Source organism: Callionymus lyra, chromosome 16, assembly GCF_982586985.1.
Source record: "Callionymus lyra chromosome 16, fCalLyr1.hap1.1, whole genome shotgun sequence".
Taxonomy (NCBI): Eukaryota; Metazoa; Chordata; class Actinopteri; order Syngnathiformes; family Callionymidae; genus Callionymus; species Callionymus lyra.
In genome coordinates, this window is record NC_141833.1 from 17,468,545 (window position 1) to 17,488,530 (window position 19,986).

A 19,986-nucleotide genomic window follows, 5' to 3' on the forward strand; every position below is an offset into this window, starting at 1 on the left:
CCAGGGCAGGAAAGAACAGAATGATGGGATAGATGAGTCCAACAGATCCTTGTGAGTCTCAGGGACCCGATAAAGCTTCCCTCTAATCGTTTACTAATTTAGCATGAGGTGAGTCTGAGCTCAGTAAAATATTGAGTCCCACAGATCAGAGTGAGTCTTCTGCATCCAGAACCAAACAATCCCAACTGATAGAGCACAAACATGGATTTCAGAAGGCTCATGATATTGTGAGATTTTCTTTAAAGTACAGACGGAAACAGACTTATAGGTTTTGCGAGTCCAACAAGTCCATGTGAGTGTCAGCGACCCGTAAAGTTATTTCTTCTTCAGGATTCAGAACTGTTTACTAATTTAGCATGAGGCGAGTCTGAATTCAGTGAATATTGAGTCCCATACATCAGACCAAGTCCTAGAGCCACACAACTGACTCAACTTTGTCTTTAAATATACAAGTAGTACTCGTATGCAGAAGAGTCCCACATATCAGAGTGAGTAAATAACGGATATTTTGAAATTTTAAACAGAAACAAACCTATAGGATAGATGAGTCCAACAGACCCCAGTGAAACGACAACACTTCCCCCTAAAGTGATTCTTTCCTGAGGATTCAGAACTCAGTTGTTGAGTTATTGAGTCCCACAGATCAGAACGAGTCTTCTGCATCCAGACCCCGAGAATACAGAGCAAGAAAGAAGAGACTTATGTGAAAGATGAGTCCAACACGTCCGTGTGAGTCTCTGTGAATCGATACAGTTTCATCAGAAGCGGATCCTTCTTGAGGATCCAGAACTCAGTTCAGTAAATATCGAGTCCCACACATCTGACTCATGAGTCATTGGGAATGTGACTTCAATGATCGGAGAAAACCAAAATTTGCTCAATAACTGAGCCGAGTGAGTCATGAGGAAGTGAGTCAGAGAGATGAGTCACTAAAACACAATCACTCCTGGTTCCAAAAGAAGTGAGTCCAACTGTCACTCAAAATACAAATGACCTGTGATGCAGTACAGAATGAATCCTACAGACCTGAGTCGCTCATATGGTTGCACAGGTTTAACTCCAAAAAAAAAAACCCTCAACGATTTTTAAAGTTCATCAGAGACACTTGGAAAAACTCAATTTTATTTTTTAATAATTGAGAAGTGGGTAAAAATCTACTAAATATACAATTAGAGGAAGTACTCCGAGTAGAAAGTATGAATATGAGCAGAAAATTGAATTCAAAATAATGTCAGAAAGTCATGAGACAGACATTACTAATCAATGAGGAAAAAAGATGAAAAATAAAAAAGACGACGTGATGCAACGTGGAGTAAATGAATGGAAGTCGATAAAGAGTCTGATTTAGAAGGATTTCCGGGGTCTGACACACACACACACACACACACACTAACACACACACTAATCCCGGCGCAAAGACAAAAGGGAAAAGCTCGTGATCGCGACCTTGTAATGGATCAGATTGATTCCATTCACGGCGCTGAACAATTTCTCATTCTCATTCCTCGGGACGTCTGCGGATGGATTTCATGTGGGAGGCCCATTCAATCCCGGCCTCACCTCCTCGCGCCCAGACGCGCAAACTTGTGCGTATTGATCCGCTGACATCTTTTCTTCATATAAAAGAAGAAGCTCTTTCAGCGCTCGCACTTGATGTCTGTGTTTCTTTGAAAGCGACTCCGTGGAGAGAGAAAAAGGCCAGTGTGGGTTCTCGCCGAAAATAAAATAAAGAAAAAAAAGGCAGAAGGAGGGTTCCTTCCAGCCTTTTATCACTTTTATTGAGCGCTCGTCGGGAGTCGAGGTTTTTTTTTTCCGGAGGGCGGCGCTTCTTTGTGCACTGCAGTGGCGGCGCTGAAATATGCTGGAAAAGCCTGGAAAACTCGGGGCCCGTTCTCCCAGGAGAGTCCCATCTATTATAGGCCGGTCGTCTCCCTCTGCAGCTGCTCTGCACATAAATCTCTGCTTCCACCTCCTGCTGTAGCTCCTTCCATCTCTGCCTCCTTTCTTCACCTCTGTGGAACACCTTCAAATCTTTTATAGGGGGTTTTATTCAGCCCGGCTGTTTCGCCTGAGGTTATAAATTAAAACTGTATTCACACAACAATCTATATTGAAATATAGTTCTGATACAATTCACGGCGAAACATAAAACTTTAAATGAATTAAACATGGGTTTCACGTCCAAGTTTGATTCCGAGAGACGAACAAATGAACAAAATTCCACATTATATATGCTATAAATCTTCAAATCTCAGTTATAACTCTAAAATGTAATCAGTTTTCTTACATTAAAAGGCGTTTATGTGACACTTGTTTGCGGCGTTCATGCATAATTTAGTGTTTTAGCATAAAAGTGGCTAGTGTCAGGGAACCTGTCTTTTTTTTGGGGGGGGGGGGGCAATCTCAATCTAAATTATTTTTAAACAATCAAAATGATCTAATAAATATATATAAACATTTAAAGATTCAAAATGTGGATTTTAAACAGTAAAGACCGAGATAAATAAAAGGATATCAAGGCTGACGGATCGTTGATAACTAAACAAATCCTTCTGTAGTTTGACTAATTGACAAATTGGTCAATAGGGGGCAGAAACACATCCGAGAGTAGACGTGGTCGTGGTACGAGTCTAATCCAGATCCATCGCAGGGACTTTTGACTCGCATCGTCTTTGACGTCGTTTCTTATCGTTCATTTTGCTGAGTCACAAATCGAGTCCAACACATCCAAGCAAGTCCTCAAACTGTTTTTTGTTTTTTTTGGGCAACAATCTCAAGCTAAATTCTTCTTAAACAATCCAACTTATCTAATACATATATATATATATATATTTTTAAGATTTAAAATGTGGATTTTAAACAGTAAAGACCAAGATAAATAAAAGGATATCAAAAAGAACGTTGCGCTGATGCTCTTAATTTGAAAGCCGGAAGTTTATTTTCTCCTTATTAACGACGTTTATGGAATTTTGCCATAAAGTTTAGCGATAACTTTCCAAATTCAAGTGCGGCTCATAACTGGAGAAACCTGATGGATTGACAGCAGTATAATATTGTTCTTAATATTATTTTTAATTACTGTAGGTCGATTTACTCAAATTTCGTAATGTGAGAATTAAGGTACATCTTACTTAAAAAAAGTTAAATCCAAGTTTCCCAAATTTTCAGGCATATATATATATATATATATTATAAGGCATATCTGAAATATATTTGGAAAAAACCCTCAAATGTCCTACTTAATGTGAGAAGAATAAATGTATATTTTATATTAAAAAATATAAATTTAAAAAAAACTTTTCCCAATGTGAGAAAGATAAAAGTTAAAAAAGTTAATAAAAACTAAAATGTCAATAATGTGGGAAGAATAAAAGTGATAAATGAAGATTAAGGTAAATCATTTAATTTAGCAGTAGCTAATGCCAGTAATCCAAAGGGGGCGCTAGCACACCTCAGAGCATGTGAACGAATACGAGTGTAGCGGCGATATGACTAATTTTACTGAGTCACAAATCCATGTGAATCCTTCTGTCCAAATTGAATTTGACAACTTGTGATCCTTTGAATTTGACTAAACAAATATTTCTGTAGTTTGACTGATCGGTCAACAGGGGGCAGAAACACACCCGAGAGTAGACGTGGTCGATCATCGGGACAAGAACGAGTCTCATCCAGATCCATCGCAGGGACTTTTAACTCGTCTTTCACGTCGTTTCTCATCGTTCATTTTTCTGAGTCACAAATCGAGTCCAACACATCCAAGCGAGTCCTCCATCTGATCCTTTCATCCCAGAACCAGGAGCTGAAGCGACACAATCTTCCTCCTCCTGCCGACGTCTTAGAAAAAACAAACTTTGAAGAATCTCGTAGATGACTTTTAAAACAAAAACCCCGTCTTCCCTCGCTCTCCTCCTCCATCTTTCCTTTCCTCCTCGATAACATTCCTAATTACCTCGGAACATTCTGTCATCTAACCCTTCACCTTCCTCCCTTCCCTCCCTCCAGCCATCTCCTCGTTCATCCGGGCTGACGTGCCGCTCGGATTGAAGCTTGTCATCGGTAATATCGGCCGACGCTCACGTTGGAGAAGCCGAAGGATCTCGGAGCAGATCAGACGTCACATCGGATTCGTCGCCGCTTTTTATTGTCCTACGTTTTTTTTTATTATTTTATTTATTTACCGCTCGTCACCCGGATCCGTCATCTGTCAGGGAATCGAACCGCGCACCAACCCCCGAAGCTCGCCTGCCTCGTGCCACTTCCCATCATCTTCATTAGAGTCCACGGTTCTGCAAGTGGATTTTATTTTACCGCCCAATTAAAAGCGGCCGAGTCAGTGGAGCTCTCATATCGGCTTTTACGGCTCAGCCGGCGCGGTGCGGCGGCGGCGGCGGCGGCCGGGCTTGATTGATCCTCGGGCCACTCATGGAAGAAATATTCATCAGTGCCGCTCCAGCTGCTAGAAAACTGTACGGAGGGTAATTAAAGATACAGAATCAATCAACGCTGGCGGCTTCACGACGAGCCCCGCAATGATGGGCTTGTTTCCCTCCGTTGTAAAATCGGCGTTTTATACGAGCGCGTTTATCTGGCGCTCATGACTCTTCGGATAAAGAGCCGAAGAAGCTTCCGACCCGGACTTTGGTCTCGGTCGCATCGGGATGACGCGACGAACTGGACCGTCTTACCCAAAATAATCTTTTACCATTGCTGTGTCTCAAATGAAGTTCAAGTTGTTTTATTGTAATTGCGCACTTCTCCAAGCGCACTGCTTTAAAGTACACTTTACGACTGCGCAAATATGGACATGGTAGTACTGTCTCAACTGCCGCTACACACTGGAAATGACTTCTTCTACTACCATTTAGAGCAGATCGCAACGGAGCCAATCGTAACGAGTTATCAAGTTGTGTTTTGTTGTGTTATCATTGTTGTGTTGTTGGAATCTGGTGATACGATACATACTACGATACAGGGGCAACAATGCGATATATAGTGATACTGTAGTAACAAGGATATATGTGTAGTATTGTCGAGTACTTGACTCTGGTGTTGCAGAATTTACAGACCACATGACTCTTGACTGAAGTCGTAACTGCTTTCATTTGTTTTTAAACCAAAATATGTCCAAACATCAGATTTAAAAGCTGCTGGAGTCACTGTATCCTCTCGTCCTCAGTCATCATTGTTCCTCTAGCGTCGGAGGACGTAATGACAGCTGCCATCCAGCCGTCGGAAGTTTAATAGCAACACGATAAATGTTAGTCAATTCTTAATAGAAAAATGTTTAATTATATATTTTCATGTTTATATATTAAAATATAACACAAAATAACTATATACAATTTATAAAATATATATATATATATATATATATATATATTTGATGTTATTATTTATTTATTCATCTTAAATATCAATATTTAAATGTTCTAGTTTACCAAGTCATTGGCTGATGTCCTGGTTTACAAGTTAATACAATAATAACTACAATAGCAATTGTATTTGTAAAGCCTGTTTCAAGAGTGTCACAAGGTGCTTTACATAAAAACAGACATAATTCTTAAAAAAAATGTGAAAAAATTAACAATGATAATATATCGATTTAATTTACATAAAACATGTTAAAGTATTAAAAGAATAAACCGTAAAAAAGGAGCTTCTTAAAAAAAAAGAGATTCAAAAGAATGAACAGACTCAACCAATCTCATATCATCTCTGATATTAAACTCCAATTTTTTTTTACCAATTCTGGTACAAGCTTCCAAGTCTTTCCTGGACCTCTTAAGACCCCTCTATTCAAGATGCCCTAGTTCAGTAGGACTTTTTCTTTCTTTACCGAGTCTTCCTGCCTCTTTATATCCAAGTATATTTCTTTCTCACAAAATTCTTTCTGTGACTTCCTGACATAACAAGAGTATTTGGCGAGAAGTTTGTGGAATGAGTCCTGAACGTCCAAGTGAGTCCTTGTCATTGCGTTTTAAAAGCAATAACAATGAGGGTCAAGCACAAGTCAGAACTCGACTCGGAGTAACATAAGGAAGTTCCAAAAAAATCAGAGGGGCTCATTTTGCCAGGGAGTCCTACAGGGGTCCCCAAACCCTTTGAACCCAGGGACCGGTACTGCTCTGTGAAGCATTGGTTACCAGGAATTGTTCTATTGATAAATTACTGAGTGAAATTTGTTTTTTTTCAAATAAGGTTTTATTTTCTATGAAGTAACATTAGTCTGTGACACGTGAAGACGCTCGTGACTGACAAAAGAATCCCCTGAAAAATCAGTGAAATCTATTTATTTATTTACTTATCCGAAGGTGGCTCGGTGACTATCACATCAACTCCAAACTGGTACATGGTCCAAAAAAATGACCAACAGGCCGGTGAGTCCTACATATCTGAATGAGTCCCTTCCCTTTAGAACTGGATTTGGGACTATTTTAGGGAGCTTGAATGAACCAGAAGAGAGATTTAGGGAATCGGCATCAGAGCAGGAAACCCTCAAGACTTCCTTGTACAATGTGTGTCTTTTAAAGTGAATATCAGACGTCTGTTATGGACTTCAGAGGATCTTTTTTATATTCCTTCTTGTCTTGGTCGACCTCTGCGTCTTTTTTTTTTTGCGACTCTCCTGGGTAACGGCGAGAAGACGAGGGAGCGACGGATGCAGAGAAAAGAAAGAAAAAAAAAAAGGGGCAGTTTTGCCAGGCAGGTGCCGGCGACGCAGGAGCGTCTCAGCTGCGCCGGCGTGATGGAGTTGGTCGGTCGGAGGCCTGCGGTCGGCGGGCAGGAATAGTAATTACAGGAGCCCGCATGCATGCTCCACCACACTGACACAGTTAGGCGGCCCAGCAGGACGCCGCCGGACTCGCTCGTAAATCTGAGGCGGCGTCGAGAGGTGGTGTGGGTGGGGGGGGGGGGGTTCGAGGGGTTCGGTCTGCAGTGTGAGACCAGAGCCGAGTCTAGAGCTGAGCCACATTCAGCGACGACTCGAGGAGTGACTCGAAATGAAGCATTTCTCACTTGAGTCGATTGAGAGTCCCACACGTCTGAGGGAGTCCCGGTGGGTCTTTGAGCTGATTAGACGAGCAAGAGTCCTTCTCAAGAATCCACCGATACGTCAACGAGACCTATAACTTGTTTATCAAGTAGCGACTTTGTGACCCTGGTCTAGAAAAGTGCTCTAGAAATATAAATGACTTACTATTTCAGGAAATCAAGAGAGAAATTTGAGTCCAACACATCCAAGGGAATCCTTGTCATTCAACCTGCTAGAGTCAGAACTTTTAAAGCAAAGAACTCGACTGTAAAAATGTGAGCCAGACTTGCTTGATCTTTGAGACAATGTCTAGCTGACTGGTGAGTCCTACCCATCTGAGCGAGTCCCCTTTGTTTTTAAGCCGAATCAGTGTCATTCAAATTGATGGATAAGAGTGAGGCCTTTTAATGAAAGGGACTCTACTTTAAAGAATTGAATCGGAGAGGCTAATTATTTTACTATCTTACTGACTGGTGAGTCATACACATCTGAGCGAGTCCCTGCTTTTTTCTTTTTTTTCTTTTTTTTTTTTTAATCAGATAGACGACAACGATTCTTTCTCAAGGACTCGCTGATACATCCAGGAGAAGAACATCTTGTGTCAAGTGTAGTGACTTTAAATCATTTCAGGAAATCACTAAATAATTTGGAGTCCAACAAACCCAAGTGAACTCGACTATAGAGTGTGAATCACAGATACAGTGATGTCTAGCTCATGGTTGAGTCCTACTCATCTGAGTGAGTCCTTGAAAATTAAATTACTAGACAGGATAAGATCTTTTCTTGCAAGGAACTGAACTGTAATGTGCATAAAAAAAGTGAGTTGTAGATTCCCTTTATTTAGACGATATCTACCTTTGTGAGTCCAACACATCTGAGTGAATCCTTGTCATTTAAATAACTTAGTATTAGAGATATTAAGCGAAGTAAGTCGACTCCAACGAGTGTAAATAAATGAGTCTCAGATCCCATTTAAATACAGTGATGTCAGGCTGACTGATGAGTCCTACACATCTGAGTGAGTCCCACCGAGTCAAGAACTAGTTTGGGACCTTCTCTTGGATTGACGAGTGAGGACCCAGTAGTAAGTTTGGAGAACTAGTACAAGCAAGACTTTACTAGACACTAATTCCTTCCAAGTTTCTTCCACGAGTTCACGAGCATCTAGGTTTACTTCTCCTTCCTTATAAACAGTCGATAACCGAGTCCGTTTTTAGCAGCAAGTGTCACTTTGCGTTTTGTCTTCCGTCTTCCACGTCGGTGCCTCGAGAGCCTCGAGAGGAACTCGGCGCCGGGATCAAACCGGGGGGACTTTCGGAGAAAACGCCGCCACACAAATGCGGTCGCGGCGTTCCGACAACCCGAGAGCTCTTCTGACCGTCTGTCCGACAGAATCACCGTCTCGGGTTCATCACACCGGCAGCCGGCGGCACCGGGGACCCAGGTGCCCCTGCGCAGGTACACACACACCGACACACACACACACACAGTTAATCACCTCTGGATTTTCCGGCTCTCGCACACACACACACACACACTTGCTCTCACCCTGCCACTCTCCGTCAAGTGTGTGCGGCTACGCGACGCCCGGGAAAGAGGCGCCATCCATCAAAAGTGATCGATTCACGGGGGCATTAATAATCGTGATGGCCGCTCTCCTCCAGATCACGGAGCGCGTCTCCATCTGGTCGGAAAAGGAAAACGACGACAATATTTGCACGTGCGCGTTTTTTTTTTTTTTCGTTGACACGGCGTGCACGTGTTCGCCGTCACGGCGGCGGCGAATTGGAGAGTCAAGGTGGCTGCGCATGCGTGTTGCCACCGAGGTGACCCGACCAGACGAGCCTCATCAATCATGGGAGCTTTTTGTGTGTGTGTGTGTTGTGTTGTGTGTGTGTTGTGTTGTGTGTCGGGACACACAATCCATTCACGTAACCCAGAGGTCGTGACAAGACGACGTCTTTGTCGTTCCGATAAGAAAAGAACAAAACAGACACGGACGCTCATTTAAGAAGCACCTGAACGCACCAGTACTGTGTGTGTGTGTGTGTGTGTCAGTGTGTGTCTCAACACTAGTGCACAAAGTATGTGTTGTGCGTCTGTGACTGGGTAAGTATTTAACTGTGTGCGTCTTGATTTGTCTAAACCAAAAAAAAAAGGTCAACAAGAGAAGCACCTGAATGCACCATGATTCAATCAAAGCCTTAATTGTGTTGCCAACATGATTTGTGTGTGTGTGTGTAGCACACAAATCCTACGTTGTGCGTCTGTGTGTGTGTAAGTATGTAAGAGTGCTTTCTAATACATTAAATATATCGACAAGAGAAGCACTTGAATGCACCGTGAAGGACACAGAGTCTTGATTGTGTTACCAACATTTTTTTCTTTTAAATACCCGTCAAAGTCAAACATAAAAAAAAGAAGCACCTGAACGCATCATGACTGGAAACCTGCATCATAATAGCACCATTGTCTGAGTGTGTGCTTGAGTCATACATGATGGAGTGCACGTTTGACAATTATTCAAAAGGTTTTTTAGTGGCACCTGAACGCACCACGATTGATAGAAAGCCATAATTGTGTTGCAAGAATGATGCGTTTGTGTTACTATTATTTGAGGAGATTTATGTCTTGATAAAAATGACCATTAAGGTCAAAACTCCAGACCTTGATTTTCACATATAAATGACGCACCTGAACGCATCACGATTAGTCCACTCAACACCATAATTAAGTTGAACAAAAGCCATCTGGGAGAAAAAAAAAACGCACCTAAACGCATCATGAGCAGGAACCTGCATTGTGTGTGTGCGTGCGTGTCATACACAATAGAGTCATCATTTTTTTGTCATTATTAAATATAAAAGCTTTTTATAAGGACCATGAAAGCACCTTGACACGCACTGTGTTGGCGTGTGCGCGCCAAAATTCCATTAAGCAATGTTGCCATGAAAAAAAAAAACCCTGAACGCACCATCATCAGTTCATAATTCAGTTGTGTGTGTGTGCGCGCGTTTATTGACCCTCAATCCAATTTCCTCCCCCTTGAAAGCATCCCATAAAACACGAGCGCCTGAACGCAGCACGACTGTGACTCTCCTCCAGACCTCCGCACGCGCGCGCGGGTCTGGCGTGCGCGTGGGAAAGTTTTTGGAGGCGCAGGAGCGGAGGAACCTTACCTCCGGTCAAAGTCAGCGCCAAAGTTAGGATCCTCAGCGCCGCGGACATGTTGGCTCCTCGAACCCCCGCACGGAGACCATCAACTGGGGTGGACCCTCTGAACTGAGCCCGGGGCCCCGAGGAGTCATGAAAGTCCCGGATGGAGAGCAGGAGTGGAAGAGAAATAGATCCAGTTGTTGTCGAGTCTGGACTTTGTCAGTCTGCGTCCTCCTCTGCGCTCTGGATTCATTGAAACAGGAGCGACTCTCTCTCCTCCTCCTCCTTCTCTCCATCCCTCCCTCCCTCCCTCCCTCCTCCCCCCGGTAATCAGGACCCCCGTTCCCCGTTTTAGGTAAAAGTACCGGAGGCAGAGCTCCCTCTGCTGGCCGTGTCTTGAACTACTCATCAATGTATTTCTAATGCTTCTGCGTTTTTAACATTTCGACCGTAACATTATGACCATCGAAACTGGGACGTACTCACCGCAGTCCTGTTCACATCTGGATCCTCAAAGGCATCGTTAGTTAAAACCATCGACACTTCCAGCTCCCTATGAGACAGGTGGTCATAATGTTAGGGAGAATAGAATATATATAAATATATAAGTATAATGTTAATATATGTGGGTAGGAATTTTTTTTATTATACTACTACTACTACTACTAATAATAATAACATTTTAAATGAAGAGACAATGGAGCAGGAGGGATCAAACTAATTATTAATAAAAAAGTATTAAAAACTGTTTTAAAATAAATATACTGTATATACAGTATATATGTTTTAAAACATTTTAAATATAATCACTTTTTGTGATTAAATTTTTTTTTTGTCATGAATTCTTCAAAAAAAAAAAAATATTGAAAAACAACACATTCCTTTTTATACTTTTGCTTTCATTTGTTTTTTTGGAAATAATGTGGAATAAAATATAAAATATCAAGACCAACAAAGATATTCCTTCATTTGTCCCACAGTGGGTAGAAAATATTTAGTATTCATGTTTTCTTATTGAATACGATATAAAAAATAATGCAGGTGTTAGTATTTAAAGAAAATTATTTAAAATAAATAAAATAATAATAATGTAAAGAAAAGGGAGGATAACGGTATCGAACAATTGACTAACAAAAAAAGAGAGAGAAACTGAATACAAAAGAAAACCTATTTTTAACCCTTGTGTTGTCTCAGGGTCAAGGTGACCCGGAGGCCTGAAAACAAGAGATAACTCAAGGGTTAAAAGAGTTTTGAATATAAAGCATTTTTTAATAGTTGTTCTTTAAAAATTCTTTGGACAAAAGTAAAAAAAAAAAAAAAGGATATTAAAAATAAATTATTTGTCTATTTGTCCCTTCATTTCTTCCCACAGTGGAAGAATTTGAACAATATAAGAAGATTTTATGTAATAAACCTTAATGATAATACATGAATACAGTAGGTGTTAGAATTGAAATACAATTAATAATCATATATTTACCAACATGTTCAAAAGAAAATGTATTTTTAAATCAATATTTAAATAACTGATTGATTTTTGATAAATGACTTTATAAATGATTTGTAAAAATATGAAATAAAATATAAAAGATATTCCTTTTTCGCCCCACACTGTGGAAATGTGACAATATTGAGCAGACATTTTATAAAATGAAACAAACTTTGATAAAAAATAAACAATACAGGAGATGTTACAATTTAAAGGAAATGAATAATAAAGATGAACACACAGGGTTGGAAATAGAAAAGTTATATATAATAATAATAATAACATATCAGAAGAAAATGAAAGAGGAGGAATGAATACTAACAAACTTTTACTTTAAAAAAAAAGAAAGAAAGAGCTTTAAATATAAACCTTTTTACGATTTATTTTTGAAAGTTGTTAAGGACAGAAATATGGTTTGGTAAGATATGTTTGCTTTTGCCGTCGTGTTTAAAATAATATTTTTTAATGAATTGAAAATTTGTCTCTGAACTCAACTTCAAATATATTCAACAATCAACACGAAAAAGCTTCAGACTAAACTAAACATTGGATGTTGACTAGGTTTGAAACAAACTTTATTGATCCTCACGCGTTTCGAACACTCACCTGTTTCCTGTCACGGTGCGACGGCGAAAGAGTTCCCCTCTGCTGGAGTAAACAAGTACTGTTCCTGGAGGAACTTTATTAAAACCTGAATGTATCTATTTATGTACGTATACTTTATGGACAAAATGGAATGAACGCCCAAATAATCCGTATAAATAGTCTCTATATTTGAATATAACAGCCATGTTAGGTTGAGTTTATTTTTTTTTTTTTTTATATAAAAGTGGAATATTTTATAAATGAACGCTATTTTTTTTTCTCATCCGAATGATGTATAAGTTACTCGTCGTTCTAGTTTCTACAGTGAATATACGTTGAGTGTTTAAAAAGTTATTTCTTTACTATATTTACACTTTAAAACGGGAGCTTCAGCTATTTGACTCGGTCGCCCTCTAGTGCACATGTAAAGAACTGCACACTTCATCCATTTCTACTTAGTTTTTTGGAATTTACAATTAAATCAGTTATTTTGTGGAAATGTATCGATATTGATGAATACATATTTTGATAATGATACTACATAGTCTATCATTAACAGTCGTTGATTAATTTGTAATTTAATTTAGATTTTAAATATTTGAAGAAAGCTTTTTTAGCTCAAAGTAATATTTGCTAAACACACATTTTAAGGGAAAAATCTGTTATTAAGACATGTGACAAACTTTTAAAAATGATATTAATGTTATTGAAAAAAAAAACAATTAAATAATTCGTTTTAAGTTCCATTTTTCAAGCACAATTTTTGGCTCCGTTTATAACAACTTTTTTTTTTTAAGTTAAATCTAAAAGAACTGTTTTCACGGACAGCTCATGAATTTGTGTGTCGCATCAAAGTGAAACCCATGAGACGAACCGATAAGAAGAACAAGACAAGATGAACCCAAATGCATGTTTATTGAAGTCAACAACTCAACTGGTATTTTAACAAAAAAAAGAAAATTAAGAGAGAGGGAAAAACAAAACAAACACTGTTTAGACACCCGACAGGGGCGAACCCTCCACAGCATGCGGTCGGGTCGCGCCCTCATGACATCATCATCACCCGCCATCGTACAAATCAACTTACATGACAGCATCGGTGTGATATGGACTCAAGTATTTAAAAAAAAAGAAGAGAATGTCGTGAATGTGTCACACAGAGTGTCGCGGGGTCACATACACACAAAACACACATACACACACTCCTATAATGAATGCATATGTACTTGTGTTGCTGTGTGTGTTTACAGCAGTTTTAAGAGAATCCAGCAAAAGGCAACACTATTTACAATTACATTTGACTTAAAAATGAAAGAATAAACACAAAAACAAAAAAATAGTCTACCTTCAAGTTTCGGAGATTCTAATTACAAATTAAAAAGATTGTTGGACTTTTGCACAGCTTTCAAAACATAAATTCTACACAAAAGAAAAGACAGTGCAGCGTTGAACAGAAGCAGGGGAGGGATGCTGGGGGGGTGGGGGGGGTTAAGGTTTGACTAAGAACTGCTGCCACCTCTTGGCAGGTCCTTGAAATAGGAACCTAATCAACACAGCTGAAGCCTCGAAGAAAGAGTCCCTGGCTGGACAGAAGTGCTGACGTGGCCCAGTGGACAAAAAAAAAAAAAGAATTGTCGTCGCTGGCTACTGGACGAATCCCTCATCGACTTGTCTTAGCTAGACGGACCTTACAGGGGTACGGGTCCTGTAAGGTCCCTGGGAAGGTAATAAAAAAGATTGGTTGGGACGAGCGTTAAAGGGAAAGACAACCTTGGTCCCGTTGGAACAGCATGATAGATGTCACCAGGAAGAGGCGGCTAGAACACGGAGGAGGATGACGCTCCTGGGTAAAGAGAGTTTAGGGGCCTCGGGGGGGCCATTGGGACTCAGGGGAGAAGAAAGTTAGAAACACCGGTGAGTCTCAAGACGGGATCCATCCAGGGACTCTACTGTGGCGCGAGCGTCTTGTTTAGCCAGGGGTCCTTCCTCTCAAGACTGGAACTGGACTCCGGAGAATACCCTAAGTGTCGCGTGACCGACGGGCTCTAAGGGGCCACAACAGATGTTTGCAGATCAGAGAACAGTTGCCGCCCCCCGTGTCTCACCAGAGAAGCACTTTGTCGTCTCTGCCGCTATCTACATTACCAACCGTTGGTCATGCAAGCTACATGCTAGCACATTAACTAAGACGAGGAGGACAGGACGATTCATTACAGGCAAATACAGGTCCATTAGTTTTCTTCAAAGACACTACACTTTCAGAGTATTAGGCAGGTAAGACTTGTCAGATTTTCCGCGAGAGGGTAACAGACAGATCCGAGAGCGGAAGCGCGTCCTCTGGTCTGCAGACACGAACGAGGGAAGTGGAAAGGTGAGGCAAACATAGGTACGAACAGGGTCCTGAATTATTTACAGAATAGTTTGAAGGTTACATTCTGAGCTGGGCCTGTCCTCGAAAAGGTCAATTTCACGGTGTTGCTTCCACCAATCAGGGGTTGCATTTTTTAGCAGTTTCAGTAAAGTTCAATTGGGGGAAAAAAAAAGTCTTGGCATCGTTATTTACTTTTGGTTCATCCTATTATCCAGGGTAAAAAAGTCTGCAAGAACTTTTTAAAAAGGGTCCTCTGAGATAGAACCTGGTCTGTACCTTTAGCCAAACAAAACCAGGAATAGCATCAGGGACCCCTGAATTTTTTACACTTTATTGAGAAAGCAATGGCAAAAGAGGCAGCATTTACAATCTTCTGCCCAAAGAAATTTTACATTGCCATCACTATATATACAGAATTTGATTTCAAACTATGGTCCATTGTCTGTTTCTTTCTGTATAAGTTATCTTGGCAGTACCAACAGGTTTTTGGGAACCATCTTCCTGCAGTGGAATCTCAGGGAGTCACGAGGCTCCCGTCCAAAACAAACTAATACTTGGTAGAAGTTTTAGAGATAACACTTTTAGTCCCCAACCAAAGTGTTTCTACACATCCAATCCCATATGTGTAGCTTAACCCCAACCGGGAATGCAAAAGTAGTAATCCAGTAGTCTTTCTTCTAGGGGGGTCAATGGGAGAGCTACCAATAACTAGCCTAATCAATGTACCGTTTAGCCCGGTTTGCTACGACATCGTCCATTCCAGCCCAAAATGTAACCAGCAGCTATAAAAACAAACGTAACGCTGCTTTAGCTTATACACACCAGCTAGTGTGCTTTAGCCACCAGCTAGTTAGCAAATCATCGACAGTGGCAGGGGTTAAAGCGCAGTCCCTGATTCCCTGCAAAAAAGAACACAATAGTGCCAAATGGGGCGACAGCAAATGGATTCCAAAAAAATATATAAACTGAGAGAGCCGTCGGCACAAGATAAAAACCTACAGACTATTTCTATTGTACGTCTACCGAATGAAAAGAGAGAGCGAGTCGGCCATCAATCAGAGATGGAGGGGAAGGAGAGACGAGGACGGGTTGAAGGTGGATTGGGACGCAGACAGGATGATTGATTAAAGAGTGAAAAGAAACGGATGAAAGGAGACGAAGAGAAAAAAAAGAAAAAAAAAAGGGAACATTTAGGATCTTAAATGACTTTCTTCAGAGTTAGAGGAGCCCGGGCTCAGAACCAAAACCTTGGCTGCGGTTCAGACCCGGAGCCTCTTAGTGAGATTACAATCAATTCCACTGGAGCTCGTCGCTGCCAACTCTGAACTTTAATAAAAACACCGTCGTGGATGGGAAGCTGGCGAGAGATAACACACACACTAAGGGTTTCAACAGGAGGTCGAGTGAAAGGAACCTGAAGAAATATGACCAGTGAAGGTAAATCAAAGAACCCTACCAACACTGAAGGGTTTGCTACAGTTGTTCTGCCAGAAAAAAAGGGAACTGAGCAGTGTTTGTGTCAACAAATGTACACATCATCACAAACAAAAATGTTTTTTAGAAAACAAGCTTAAAACAGACGCGCTCTTCAAGACTGTAAACACTGACGGTAACACACGGGTGACGTCCACGCCACTGGGGTTTGGATGTTTTCAATGAGCTTTGCATCATAAATCACCGCTAAAGATCATCACGTGACAAAAGGGACGAGGAGGTGGAGTCCTGGCAAGTATTGGTGTAAAGAACGCCAACGAGTTGTACTGCAGGGGTGTCCAGTTTCCTGGCTTGAACCAGTGCCAACATGATAGAAACTATGGTTCTAATTGGTGGATTATGGTAACCTAGCGCCTTTTCCAGTAGCAGATACCAAAGTTTAGATTAAGTAAGGCCTTCTTATCCAATTTAGTTTGTGGTTTTTGGCAATCTACATGTGCTACCTTTGATATCCACTTGGAGCTGCTACTACCAGATCGCGATAAACCTATTGGGAAACCCAACCTACGATGTCAAGGGCAACGTGCCACCCAAAGATCATTACTACCCGACTACCAGCAACTAAAATTCCTGTAGCAAAACTCATTAGTACCTTGTATAGAGGGTAGCATCCCGAATTTCCTGTTAGCTAAGAGGCTTTACCGAGTGAGTCCACCTAGGGACAGCAAGAAAATATGCATCATTAGGAATCTGGGAAAGGGCCAAGGGAAGTGGGGTGAGCTGCTTGAACCTCAAGGAGATGAATCGACTGTCAAGTCTCCGCAAACGGCAAACAAGGAGGATAACTAGCAACCTCTATAAGGTGAAAGGCGACGCAACAGGATCGCGAATAAATCCTTTTTTTAATTGGGTAGAGGTGAGAATTCATGGCCCCGGGGGGGATGAACCGCCACTGATGGCGATACTTTAGGTAGTTTAGAGTTGTTTGTTTTTGCATTAGTCCTGACGTGGGCGACGTTGGAAGACCTTGATATTGGTTGCATTCTTGTAGTGGTAGTGCTTACGAGGCTGAGCAAGAATCTTAGCCGTCGGTAGAAGAAAAGCGAAGGCCTTGGGACGACCATGACCCCCGTACGGAAATGAGCAACTGAAGGGAAAGATTAATGGAGTGCTTGGATCTATATCAAATGAACCTTTATTGAGCGACCGGTGGCAACAACTTGTGGTCTAGGAAAAAGCCATTTATCAGTTTCACCTTGTCTTCCTTGTGTTTGCAAGTCCCCTGCGATGGCCCTGATCCGTCTAGCATAGGAAGCCCCACAGGGATGACTTTACCCTCTTGCTTTTCGGGGGGGGGGAGTCGGGGATGATATGTGTAGGGAAGTTAAGGGGGCGAGGTGACCTTTATACATGTTTTTTTTTTCGCAGGGTGTTTTTGTGATGCCCTTTCGCAACTGTGTTTTTTTTTCGTAAGTTAAGGCCGTCATTTTTTCAGTAACTGGTGGGATACAATCTGACTTATCTAAGTTATGGGTGTCTAACCTTTTTACAGACCGCCCAATGTGACGAGAGGAAAATGTGCGTTACATCCCACACATTCTCACCTAAATGCCATTTCACCAAGAGCCACTCGGTTGCTCAACGATGCGGTTAACGCTTTTGTTTATTGAAGTCATGGCTGAAGGCCACGAGGATTTTTGAACAAGGGCCATAAACGGCCCCTCTGGCCACTTTCCACCTCCGGTCGTCTTTGGCGCTTTCTTTTCCGATCTTTTTTTTTTAGCTCATTAAAAACCAAAACCATAGTTGCGTGGACGTCACCTCGCACACGTATGAGAACAAATCGCTCAAAAATCCCGAAAAAACAAACCAAAAAAAATCGAACAAAATCTTCGTACAAATATTTGCAGTTAGTTAAGTTTCATCGCCATTGATGTTACAATTATTAGTATTTCTTTTTGTCCCAGGTACTTGATATTGAAACTCTGCATATCCACACGTAAGAAAAAACAGGCAGGCTATTTTTTTTAACGACTATATAAGTCACCGGGTCGCAGCGACTGACTGACCGTTTCATACGGAGAGGAGGGGGATGTCGACAGTGTATTTACAGCACACCGAACACTTCTGGCAAGTAAAAAGAATGCTATATAATTCTATATATATATTTATAGATATTTATATATGTATAGTGGAGACCCTCAGTAGGTGGCTATTTCAGTGTGGAGCGAGCGCTTGGGTTAGATGTCGAGTTAATGTGAGAGGAATTCTGGGAAATAAGATGAAATATCGGCCGTTGGACGTCGGAATGTGTGTTTCAATTTTTCTCTGTTGTCAAGGCGCCGATAGGTTTTTAAAAGTGTGTTAGTGTGTCATTCAGAAACCAAAAAGTCCGCGCGGGAAGGGGTTTGGGGGATTTTTTTTTTTTTTCTCTACCGCCCTCACTCGAGTGGTGCGTCAGTTCGTCCGTTCGTCAGTGCAAAATCTCACTTCCCTGTATCGATGCAAGAGCAGGTCGCCGACTTTTAATCTCAGTTCTTCCCTTTCGGTGAAGAACTGAAGTGCCGTGAAAACAAATGGAAGTTTTTAAATCCCCTCTTTTTTTCACTTCCACTCCTCCGCCTCTCCTCCTCCTCCTCCTCCTCCTCCTCCTCTTCTTGGTCTTGTCCCGTCTAGATGAAGTACTCCTTCTTGTCCTCTGATCCGGACTGGCCTCCCTCGGCGTTGATGATGGCCGTGTCTGCGTCCGGGGCGTCGTCCGAGCCCTTCGCCTCGTGGGTCAGGTACGTCCCTGCGGACCAGAGGGTTCTGTCAAACTTTTTGATCCAAACTGGTATTTTACTGGTGTCAAAATCAAAGTTGATTCATGTATTTTGTGACCCATGAGGTCAGTTTGAAGATAAGGTGTAGGACAGATATTATCAACAACAAAAATGTTGAAGGAGGGATGCACCTAGTATGAAAAGAATATCACAATGAAACGTATACTACCTTTTAAGTTGGTAAATACACATTTTTACTGAGGGAAGTCTAGGTTAAGACATTCCTAATATATATTATGGTATTGCGGCAATTATGGAGTGTCTTGAATAGGGGTGTCATTTTTTTCCGTGGATTGATTTTATAAATAAAACATTTAAAATCACATTTTAACCATTTTTAATTCAACTCGTTTTTCAATAAAGAGAGAATTTAAAAAAAAAGCAGTCATTATGTCCTCCGAAGCTAAAGTAAACATGAATTCCCGCTAGATCCGGACAATGACTGAGGACGAGAGGATACAGTCGACTCCTGCAGCTTCTAAAGCTGATGTTTGGACATCATTTTTTTAAATTATTATTAAGAATTGACATGTGAATATTAACAGTGTTTGTTTATTTTTTTTGTTGCTATTAAACTTCCGGCCACTTGATGGCAGCGGTCATTACGTCCTCCGACGCTAGAGGAACAATGATGACTGAGGACGAGAGGATACAGTGACTCCAGCGGCTTTTAAAGCTGATGTTTGGACATAATTTGGTTTGAAAACAAACGAAAGCAGTTACGACTTTGTCAAGAGTCATGTGGTCTGTAAATACTACAACACCAGAGTCAAGTACTCGACAATACTACACATATATACTCATTACTACAGTATCACTATATGTCGTATTGTTTACCCTGTATCGTATCATCAGATTACGGCCAATAACCCCCACTTAGTCTCGTTGATGGTAAAAATACAGACGCGCCGTTTTAATTTAACTTGGTAAATAAATGATTCTTATCCAAGATCAGGTCGCAGGGGCAGCAGCTTAAGTAAAGAAGCCCAGACTTGTTTATGACAAAAGGTGACTTCTAGTTGAACCATATCCTGAAAATAGTCCTTTTTAGGAAGGATTATTAAAAGGGTTTTACGCCCCAAAAACGTGCTTA

The 19,986-nt window shown here is 41.0% G+C and overlaps 2 protein-coding genes across 8 annotated transcripts in view; both read right to left on the reverse strand.

Annotated features, from left to right (window-relative positions):
• The window catches only part of kirrel1b (kirre like nephrin family adhesion molecule 1b), an 82,962-nt gene extending 72,587 nt beyond the window's left edge, over positions 1 to 10,375 (reverse strand). For all 5 annotated transcript variants that reach the window (XR_015713517.1, XM_087810496.1, XM_087810494.1 and 2 more), the window contains exon 1: positions 10,216 to 10,375. Coding sequence is in view for 4 of the 5 variants with exons in the window: in XM_087810496.1 (XP_087666622.1) it covers positions 10,216 to 10,264 (49 nt within the window). In the remaining variant the exon portion in view is untranslated. The remainder of the gene's footprint in view (positions 1 to 10,215) is intronic.
• Positions 10,376 to 13,162: 2,787 nt separating this feature from the next.
• The window catches only part of cadm3 (cell adhesion molecule 3), a 173,154-nt gene continuing 166,330 nt past the window's right edge, over positions 13,163 to 19,986 (reverse strand). For all 3 annotated transcript variants that reach the window (XM_087810642.1, XM_087810643.1, XM_087810641.1), the window contains one exon: positions 13,163 to 18,862. In XM_087810642.1, the coding sequence (XP_087666768.1) occupies positions 18,744 to 18,862 (119 nt within the window). In that variant the 3' untranslated portion in view covers positions 13,163 to 18,743. The remainder of the gene's footprint in view (positions 18,863 to 19,986) is intronic.